Source organism: Polypterus senegalus, chromosome 13 (genome assembly GCF_016835505.1).
Source record: "Polypterus senegalus isolate Bchr_013 chromosome 13, ASM1683550v1, whole genome shotgun sequence".
NCBI classification, from domain to species: Eukaryota; Metazoa; Chordata; class Cladistia; order Polypteriformes; family Polypteridae; genus Polypterus; species Polypterus senegalus.
Genome location: NC_053166.1, coordinates 143,227,557 through 143,238,714, shown reverse-complemented (window position 1 = coordinate 143,238,714; position 11,158 = coordinate 143,227,557). Strand labels below are relative to the sequence as shown.

Below are 11,158 nucleotides of genomic sequence, written 5' to 3'. Positions count from 1 at the left end.
CTAGTGGCAAGTTATAAAATGAGGCTTATTAAGGTTTTAAATAAAATGTGCCAGAGAGCCTGTTGTCGCAGGTCAGTTGGATCAGCTGGTTTTGAAAGAGCCATGTAGTCTGACAACTGAAGCTGCAATTTGTCCATCAGTGCAAATGTCAGGGCTGCCTGTGCCTCAGTCTAGTGTGGAAATCCATTGTTTTAATTGCCGCCTTCTGTCCATTTGGAAAAAAAAAAAAGTGTATATAGTCTTTATTTCCATTAGGGGAAGCCAGAGAAGTAAGAAGCTGTGGACAGAGTGAGGCTCTCGCTCTGCTTGCTTCCTGAATAAAGTGCTTTACAGTGAAGCAAGTGGCACACCAGGCCCTGGGCTTCTGTCGCCTCCAAAGAAGAAGAGCTTTCTTTGAGTGGCCAGCAGCCTTTATTGTATTTTCTACAACTTATTTTATATAGCACCTTTCATTTTATACTTTAATAATTGTTGCTTTGTAAAGTGCTTTATGATAGTGCTCTTTAAGAAAGGTATTATATAAAATTATAATAAAGGACTCCTCTGGGCTTAAACAGGAGGCTTACTTGGGTAACACAGGAAGGATGTGCAGTTCATGGTGTGTTACAGATTTACTAAAGGTAGCAGTTTGAATCTGCAGGTTTAGGTTCACTTGAGTAGAAACCTAGTAGTTCAAACTTACTGTTCACAAAGCAGTCTGATTCTTTAGAGGTGCTTTGTTAAGCTTTGTTTTTTTTTTTTTGCTTATGTGAAATATGGGACTTCACTGACTTAAACTGGAATATAAAATGCAGGACAGGTAAGGAAAAATTAAGTGGTATTCAGTAAAGGAATTAAAAGTCCTTCACATATGCATACTTATCCATGGATGAAACTGTTTAAATTAATGTGTTGTACCTTCTAAAGTGGACTTCCGTGAAAGGGACTGAAAAATAAAACAAAATGATAATACTAGCTTCTTAAATGTGACATTTTTAAACCTGCTTAATCCAATTTAATGGGACAGGAGTAGGACCGGGTAGGATGCAAGTCTATAAGAGCTGCCTACTTCTTCTTTTCTTTGAAAATCCCATATTTATTGGTAGACTTACATGTCTGCATTTATTTATAACAGTGGGATCATTTTTTTTTTTTTTTCTGACCCCCAGCTTTAATCTGTGTAACGTGCAACTCAAAATTGATTAGGCTTCATGCAGTAGCAATGAGGAAAACAGTTTCAATAATAGCAGTATTAATATCTAAACAACATATCAAACGTCATTCAAAAGACACATACTAATAAAAGGAAAATTCACATTTTTTTTTCTAGAGGAATTAAAACTTCCAGAAGTTAATTATAAATAGTAAAATTATACAAATAAATACTACATTGGATATGCACTTTCATAGATGAACAAAAGTTAATAAGTTATTTTATTAGATTCTCATTTATACAAGACAAGACAGATCTATAAATACTGAATAGCAAAAGAAGGCAAGTAAGTGTTAGAAACCTGATTGCTTGAGAAGCAAAGGCATTTTGAATGGGTGCACCACCCACCCAGTACCCCAGCTAGGCAGTTTTCTCCTCTATATGCACCATGCTCGTGGTCTTTCACACCCACCTTCATTATTTCATTTCAGTTCTTCCTAACTGCTCCTCTGTAAATGTCCCCTTCCTCAACTCACAAATATCCTGGATATAACCCCTTAAATTCAGTGCATCACTTTGTCGTCGGGGTATGGCTCAGCGGTTGGGAGAGGGGTGTAACACAGAAAAATCCAGTAAAATCCAGATAACCTGCCTTACTTTATAACGGTTAACATGACATAACGCAGTTTCTGGGACATGTTACTATTGGTCATTTTAGTATATATTATTATGACAAGAGTAGACATCCACAAATGATCAAATAAAGTATAGTAAGATGAATGATTCATAAGACAATCAAAATGTGTTTAGTTAACACAATCCATTAGAAATGCTGCTGTATGGAAAGAGCCATTTATGACTTCAGACGCTATACTGTACAGTATGCATTACCCTGCAGGCACAAGGTGCAAAAAAAAAAAATTGTTTATAATCGCATCACTTTTAGAGTAAAGATGACACCTGGAAACACTGTTGTATAATAAAATACTGCAAAAACCACAGCAGAGCCATCTTGATTAATATGAATGCCTGCTATGCATCAATAGGTAGAGCTGAAAATCTGACAAGGAGGCCACTTTGGTGCAGAGGCAAGAATTTTATTCAGTTAATTTCAGAGTTTTTCAGTTAAAAAAAAAACACCTGGCCCCCTTTGCACCTTGTCTGATTCCTTGTTAGCTGTTTTTTAGAGATTATCTTAATATCTTAACTGATCAATCGATCAGAAATCTAAAGAACACACAACATCAGAAAACGCTGTTCGAATGGCAGGATATTGCTGCTATTTACCACAGCAGATGGATTCTGCTATTTGCTAGAATGTAAACATATTAAGTAGGTGTTGTTTTGTATGGTGTCTTTTTACAAATAGTAGGCACACACGAGCCAGCAGTGGGGTGGTGTGACCTGTGCCACTTAGCAGCCTATATCCCATTTGGCATCATGTGTATCTGTAGCCATCTACAGCTTAGGCCACCTAACAATGTTTCAGGAATGTATAAACTCGGCCCAATAAGTGCAAAAGAAGGCTGTCAATTTGAGAAAAGAGTCCATTTTCTACACCCTGGAAATGTCAGTATTTGAAAAGTGAGAGGATGTATACAGTACTAGCTAATACTGGCCTTGAAAGGATCAGTGCAGTCAGACCTGGCGAGGTCCTGGAATGATTCTAAGTTCATCCATCCATCCATTTTCCAACTTGCTTAATCCATTTCAGTGTTGCGGCAGCATTGGGTGCAAGGCAGTAACCAAGTTTGGATGGAGCATTTGTCCATCACCAGGTACATTACACACACACACACACACACACATACCCTGGACTAGGGGAGAACAAGTATACTCCATATAAATAGAAGAGAAGCCTGGTGTTTTAACTCAAGTCAGCTTTCCAAAAGAGACTGCTGCTCAATCATATATTATTATTCTATTTAATGTCATACATTTATCCACCATGAGCCAGCTTGCTTTAAGCATTTTCTGATCTAAGGGACTACCTCAAATTATAGGTATGTTGGCTGTTTTGGGCAAAAGGCTGGCAGAAGCCCTGGAAGGTTTGTCAGTCTGTTGCAGGACACACTCATGCAGACACACACAGACACTCACATGGGGCCAATTTAGAGTCACCTACTAACCTGGCATGCATGCCTTTGGGAGGTGGGAGGAAACCCAAGGCAGAAGAAGATTATATAATGCTTTTTAAGACACTCAAATCGCATTACATAGAGAAGGGGAGCCACTTCAACCACCTCCAACGTGCAGCATCCACCTAAATGAAGCAATGGCTGCCATTTTCCAACAGTGTGCTCACCCCACATCAGTTATTAAGAGGTGAAGGGGTGAGAGAGATAGCCAGTCAGAGGCAGGGGATGATTAGAGGGCCGGAATTATTAAGCCTTGATGGGAAATTTAGCCTGGACATCATGATACACCCTGATCATTGCAAAAGATGTCCAGAGATTTTTTCATGACCATAGAGACCTCATTTCTATTTTTTACAACACAGTGTCCCCGTCACTGCACTGGGACATTGGGATACACACACACACACGCCACCGGGGAAGCAGCCCCTGCCTGCCTAACCAACATCTATTCCAACACAAGCTTTTCCAAGATGGTCTCCCATCCAAGTACTGGTCAGGTGGATTACCTGTTCTGGGTGGTACAGCTGCATGGCAAAGCACCTAGAGAAACACCTACTTTATGTAGACATGGGGAGAACATCCACCCATCCATCCATTATTCTTCTCTAGAACCTAACTACAGGGTCACGGGGGTCTGCCGGAGCCAATCCCAGCCAACACAGGGCGCAAGGCAGGAAACAAACCCCCGAGCAGGGCATACACACACACCAAGCACACACTAGGGACAATTTAGGATCGCCAATGTACCTAACCTGCATGTCTTTGGACTGTGGGAGGAAACCCACGCAGACACGGGGAGAACATGCAAACTCTACGCAGGGAGGACCCCGGAAGCAAACTCAGGTCTCCTAACTGCGAGGCAGCAGTGCTACCCACTGTGCCACCGTGCCACCCTGGGGAGAACATGTAAACTCCAAACAAGAGTACATTGAGAAAAACTTTTAGGTATGCAGAAAGAGCATGTAATCTCGACACAGGCAGGGACCAGACTGGGATTCCAAAAAATAAAGTCATATTGAACTGGGATGCTCTACTGCTAACCACTGGTTTCAGAAAGCTGTACGTTCATCTTATGTATTGACAACCTCTACTACATATCTAGGTGCAAGCATTACAAACAGACACACACAATTACATATGCTCCTGCACAAGCATACTGTATACACCAATACAAGGTACTACCAAAAGACACATGCTTTTCCTCTATGTATGAACATATGGAATACAGAATAAATGGAGAGGCCTAAAAGTCGGGCTCATATCTGAAGAATTTATTATAGCTGTTTTGTTTTGCAGGCTCAACTCAGTCTGCATTTCTTCTTCCTACCTTGTAATGTTGTTCTATCTGCTGTATTCCAAAATTATTTGGTTAGTAAAGTACCTTGAGATGATACTTGCTGTGAAAAGTTCTAAATAAAATGGTGGTGTTTAAAGTACGGTGTGGCTATTGTCTGTTGTTTTTATTGTTGTGTCACCACAAGTCTGTGGGAGACCTGCGTCTAAGAATCTGTGTGAGCACATGACAGCAAACAAAATGTCACAGGACTGTTCTCCATCACATCCGTTCATTTGTAATACTTATATTCTTTCTTTTTTCTTTTACATTATGCACTTTACAAGGGCACTAAAGCAAAATATTTTGCCCTGACACCTTTCTGATGTTCACTATGTGATCTATCTTGTTATATACTGTAGATAATACAGTGTGTGCAAAATTATTAGGCAAGTGATTATTTCGAGCATATTATCATTTTTATGCATATATTCCAACTCCAAGCTGTATTAACTTGAATGCTTATTGGATTTAAGCATATCAGGTGATGTGTATTTGTGTAGTTAGGGAGGGTATAGCCTAAGGAGACCAACACCTTATATCAAGGTGTGCATGATTATTAGGCAGCTTGTTTTCCTCAGGCAAAATGGGCCAAAATGAGAATAAGCTGACTCGGAAAAGTCAAAAATTGTAAAAAGTCTTTCAGAGGGTGGCGTGATCACAGAACTATCAAACGTTTTGTTACAAATAGTCAACAGAGTCACAAGAAACGTGTCGAGAAAAAAGACGCAAATTAACTGCCAAAGATTTAAGAAGGATCAAACGTGAAGCTACCAGGAACCCATTATTCTCCAGAGCTGTCATATTCCAGAAGTACAAGGTGTTCAGTGCTTAGAGACATGGCCAAGGTAAGGAAGGCTAAAACCCGACCACTCCGAACAAGACATATTAGTTGAAACGTCAAGAATGGGCCATGAAATATCTGAAGACAGATTTTTTTAAGGTTTTATGGACTGATGAGATGAGAGTGACTCCTGGCAGACCAGATGGATAGGCCCGTGGCTGGTTCAGTAATGGGCACAGAGCTCCACTTTGACTCAGACGGCAGCAAGGTGGAGGTGAGGTACTGATATGGGCTGGTAATATAAAAGATGAGCTAGTTGGTCCTTTTTGGGTTGAAGATGGACTCAAAATCAACTCCCAAACTTGCTGCCATTTTTTGAGAAGACACTTTTTTCAAGATGTGGTACAGGAAAAAGTCTGCATCTTTCAAGAAAACCATGATTTTAATGCAGGACAATGCTCCATTACATACATCGAAGTACTCCACTGCGTGGCTAGCCAGAAAGGCCTTAAAGTTCAAAGAATGAATGGCTCCCTTCCTCACCTGACCTAAACTCTATTGAGAACTTGTGGGCCCTTCTTAAATGGGAGATTTAAGGTGAAAGGAAAATAGTACACTTCTCTGAACAGTGTCTGGGAGGATGTGATTGTTGCTGCACAAAACGTTGATCAAGAAACTGACAGACTCTATGAATGGAAGGCGTATGATTGTTATTGAAAAGAAGGGTCGCTGTTTTGTTTTTTTTTTTGGAAATGTCGGAAATGTTTCTTTGTAAATTTTGAGTTGCTTATTATTCTCACTTTAACAGATGAAAATAAACAATTGAGATGGGAAAATTTTCATTTTTCCTTTAGTTGCGTAATAATTCTGCACACTAATACTTGCCTAATAATTGTGCACACATATGTATTCCCCTGAGAATGTTCACACTCGCATTTCCTTTGTAAAACATTCAGGTTTCAGGTTTATTAACATTTTGCATTGTCTGATAGCACTGTATTTGTTCCATATTAAAAATTAATCCTCAGAAATATAACTTGCCTAATAATTGTGCACACAGTGTAGAGTTAATACAAGAAAAGCAAATGTGTCACATATAACTATTAATCAATAAATAGACTGACAGGAAGGCCACAGACAGTTCAGCAGGGAATAAAAAGCAAAAAAATGATCACCAATATATAATAATGAAGCCAGCCATTTTTGGTACTCTGCCCCACCTTGAACCCGTGCTGTAGGGATGGATTTTAGCCCAGCAAACATAAGCAGCTTTGAAGATGGATGGATTTTTAAAAGTAAACAACTGTGTGCGCAGTGTTTGTTTACTAAAATTTCTGTTATTTTATGAATCCCTAAAGTCTCAAACAAGGCTATGTACAGTAGTTGCAGAAAATCGATGCATGGATTTTTAAGTTTTATATTAAAGATAATAAAGGGCAGTGTGGTTTACTGTTATTTGTTTAAAAATAGCACTTGTAATGTTCCATATCTGTGGATTCTTTGGCAGTGAACTAGCTAAAGACAGATTGATTTTACACACTATGTGGACCTCATCTTTCAAACTGTATGACTCACGACGACAAGGTCAGAGTATTTTACTTGGTGTCTGATTAGTACAGTGACCTTTCCTTGAACGTGAATTAGCATTTTTAAATTAGGATAAATTTCCTAATAATGTACCATCAGTGCACACAGTGCCTTACAATATTGCAAAGAACGGAACATAATGCACATAAAATGATGGCATGTCTTCTCCGAGGAGCAAGGCATATACTTACAGTTCTGATCGCTTTAAGACCAAGAAATATATGAAAATCTACAACATTAGTAGATCTTTACTTTGACTCTTTCTGATGTTAGTCATTGTAAAGCACAGACTACCAGACATTCATCTCACGTCACCACAGTTTGTTAATAGGCTGATGAGATTCCTAAGTATTTCTGTTTTGCACACTCTGACACTTCTCATGTCTAATTCACTTAACACTTCTCGTGTTTAATTTACTAAGCCTGTCTTTTTTTTTTCCTGGTTGTACACTTTCAATTTAAATGTAAAGGAAACACTGTTAGAGAAATCAGTTTCTAGAAAAATATAAAGAAAAAACCAACACTGAAGGAGACAAGGACACCTCTTCACTTGCTGATGTAGCACCACAATCTTCCTATATGTCACATATTTATAGAGCAGATTGCTATCTTGAGGTTTTCGCATCTGCATTGTCTGTTGTGTAAAGGTACCTCCAAATGGCATAGTAGTGAATTCCAGCTCCAATTGCCACAAACAGGTGCCAGATGGCATGGGCAAAAGGTATACGGCCATCACTCTTGAAGAAAACCATACCCAGGCAGTAAAAAAATCCTCCTAGGATGAGCTCAAAGAGTCCATCTCGCTGAGCCTGTGGAAGACAGAAAGCAATCAATCACTCAATGCCGCACCATTTATAAAATGTACCATCAGATGACTCTGTAAAAGGAGAAAAAGAGACAATGTCTTTATCTATGCGTCCATCCATTTTCTGAACCTGTCTATTCCCATAGTGGGCTGTAGGGAACGGGAGCTTATGCTGTCATCATTAGACAAACAGTAGAACATTAGAACAATCTGGACGAGAAAAGGCCATTCAGCCCAACAAAGCTCGCCAGTCCTATGCACTTAATTCTTCTGAAATAACATCAAGTCCCTAAAGTCCTACTGTCTACCACACTACTTGGTAGCTTATTCCATGTGTCTGTGTTTGTGCAACATTTATCCTTAACAAGTTTCCAGAGGCCAATCTTTAAATAGTCGGTTAGATTTCATATATTGCATTCTGAAGTAAGAATAACTTATAGTTAATTCTGAGTGTGTTTTGTATTCATTGCTAGTGGTAGAGTTTGATTTAAAATGTTAATCACAGTTATTAAAACCCATCCATTTCTTTTCTTGCCTGTTTAACCCATGCAGGATTGGCAGGGAGCTTGGTGTTCATCTTGGTAGCCACAGAGTACAGCAAAAATAACCCCACATGGAATGCTAGGGCTTTTTGCTAGAATGAAGTTTAGTGAATAGATAAGCTTTGTATTCAGTTGATAGATTACATAATCTAACCATAAATTACCCTTTATGTCTCGTATACTTGATGGGGGGACTAAAAGTGCCTTCAATTAATTGTCTTATTTAATACATACAGTATATATTGATATACTACCAGTCAAAAGTGTGGACACACCCATAAAGTTTCATGTTGTTTATAGACTAAGTTACCATTTTTATCAAGATACCATCAAATTGTTTTAAAAATACAGCCAAGATATTACTTCTGTTGCTAATGGCGTTTACTGTTTGAAATTGTAGCAGCAGTATTTTAATTGCCTATGACTACCAGCAGCCCCCCAGGCAGTATTCTGCCATTGGGCAGATTCAGAGGGCACCGGAGTTGCTGGGAGAAGAATCACTAAGTGGACTCTTTAAAAAGGAGCCAAAAATATGCTGAGGGGATCGCGATCAACTGTAATTTTTTTCTGTGCATCACATACACTATTGGTTTACAACCACCGTGGATTACAGTTTCTTCTGGATGTATGTGCTGTCCTATGCCTGCGTCCCATGTATGGATACGTCATCTTCTGGGTAATGCTCCCAATCACGCCAAATCTTCCTGGAACCTGGTAGGACAAAACTTGACATTTCTTTTAGCTGGCTCTTCGCATGTTTTTTTCATTCCACGCATTGCCATCTGTGCCTGCTGTACTGGGCTGTGTTGGACTTTAACGTGTTAATTGTTTACTTGAGTAGTGTCTGTTGTTTCGTTCAGTCTCATGTATGTAATGTAAATAATTATTGCTGGTGGAGTTTGGAAAGAGGTTTTGCATACGTGTTTTTTGAATAATTTTTTTTTGTTGCTTCTTTATTTTTTGTGTATATACTTTATTATCTTTATTATGTATTTATTGTTAATTGCTTGTCAGTGTCACTGTGTATGGGTGTGTGAGTGTTGGGTCAAGGCTGAGTGTGCTGCTGAGGTCCCCATAATAAAATAAACAAGCCACCATCTTCAGACAGTGTAAATCTTAGCATCTTCATGACTGCTACAAAATGACTGATTTTTCACTTATTATTCACATATGATTGCAGAGCTCCATTTTTCAGCAGCCACTCTTTGGATGTGCTAAAGGTCAGCTTCCTTAGCTTATCCTAATTACTCATTTTACATGATAATTGGTTAGTAGAAAAACCTTTGTAATCGCCTTAGAGCCACTGAAACTTGTTATTCTGTTCACTTGCATTGCATTGCACTGGCATTCCTAAAGTTCAGTTCTCTTTTAGTTAGGTGGTTCTCCTGACACTCCATTGTCCTCCCACATCTCTAAAACACAGCCAACTGTATTCTCTAAACTGGTGTAGTATAATGGCCAAGTGTATGTGTGTTCCCGGTGGTAGACCACCATTCCATTCAAGGATGGTCCTTGCCCTGTCCCCAAAGCTGCTATGACAGGCTTCAAATAGATATGTCATAAAAAAGCAGGTTCAGAAAATAGGAGGATGTGAAAAATAATCTACTTGAAAGTCAAGTTTAGAAAGGAGGGTGATGAAAATAATATTAGCATGTAAAGATGTTTATTACCCAAAACCTTCACCAAATGACTTCTCCATACTTTCTGCCTCTGCTTTCTTACCATAGATAGTATGACCAGTGCTGGAAAGACACCCATCACTACGTAGCAGACGAGCTCCACAATCTTGTACCTGCAATATGAAGGAAAAAACTCATCTTTATAGCTGGATTTAATTCTGTCTTTGCTGTAAATATTGTTTTGCACACAAATATCAACTTTGCACATTTTTACAGTACATCTATGAGTGCAGAGACATACACTAGATACTGTGAAGGCTGAGGGTAGCTTAAAGATACAGCAAATTACAAAGCAAATGAGTTTGTTTTTCAATTTGCATTTAGGCATTTTTAAGGTTTTTCCTGACTGACAAGGGGATGCGATACCAAGAGCAGAAGTGGTAGCAAGGAAGCATGAGACATATCCACACTCATTTTATGTGCCAGTCTGAACAAGAGGCAGGAGGCCTTGTCAATGTATCAACAATAACTGCAACATTTTTTCCTATAGTACAATTTCATGTTAAGGGTGTAGTTCCAAATGCTTTACAAAAAACAAAAAAGGAGAAATTATAATCTCAAAAGGTGTAGAATGACAGGTATACAGTAAGCTATGGTCAGATGCCCAGGGAGAAGAGGAAAGTAAAAATTCCAACTGGTAAGTATACTGGAGAAAATAAACCTCTTGGTGGCTCCAGAACTACATGACTAACCCATCCCAACTGGGCATTCTACAATCATTAATGTCTGCATAGAGTAGTAGAGATCTACTGATCTCATCACTCAAAGATCTTCTTAATTTCTTCTAACATTAAACATGGCTCTGGAGCATTTGGGACATTTGGGAAGGTCCCAGGAGAGGATAGCAACGATGAAAATAAAAAAAGGAGATATAGAATAAATATGACACCAATAAAGAAAGACTACAGGATACCCTCTGCCCATAACAGGACAGTAGGTAAGCCCAGTCAATTGTCAATTACTATCTAGTGGCTGTAGACAGCAGGCAACACGGCCCATCCCAAAGGTGTCTGATCTCCTCACAAAGAGATAATGAAGGCATGACAGACCAGTTGGAGACCAGTGAAACCCCCTTAAAGTCAGCACGTGGCATGTCTGACCAACATGCAACACCCACCCCTCACTAGAGCCATAATAAATGGGAGCCCATTGTCTTTT

The 11,158-nt window shown here is 39.1% G+C and overlaps 1 protein-coding gene across 3 annotated transcripts in view; it reads right to left on the bottom strand.

The window, feature by feature from the left end:
* Positions 1–7,267: 7,267 nt before the first annotated feature.
* mmd2a (monocyte to macrophage differentiation-associated 2a) overlaps positions 7,268–11,158 on the bottom strand; it is an 85,601-nt gene continuing 81,710 nt past the window's right edge. For all 3 annotated transcript variants that reach the window (XM_039775982.1, XM_039775983.1, XM_039775984.1), the window contains 2 exons: positions 10,044–10,113; positions 7,268–7,783 (listed from right to left, as the gene is read on the bottom strand). In XM_039775982.1, the coding sequence (XP_039631916.1) occupies positions 7,580–7,783; positions 10,044–10,113 (274 nt within the window). In that variant the 3' untranslated portion in view covers positions 7,268–7,579. The remainder of the gene's footprint in view (positions 7,784–10,043; positions 10,114–11,158) is intronic.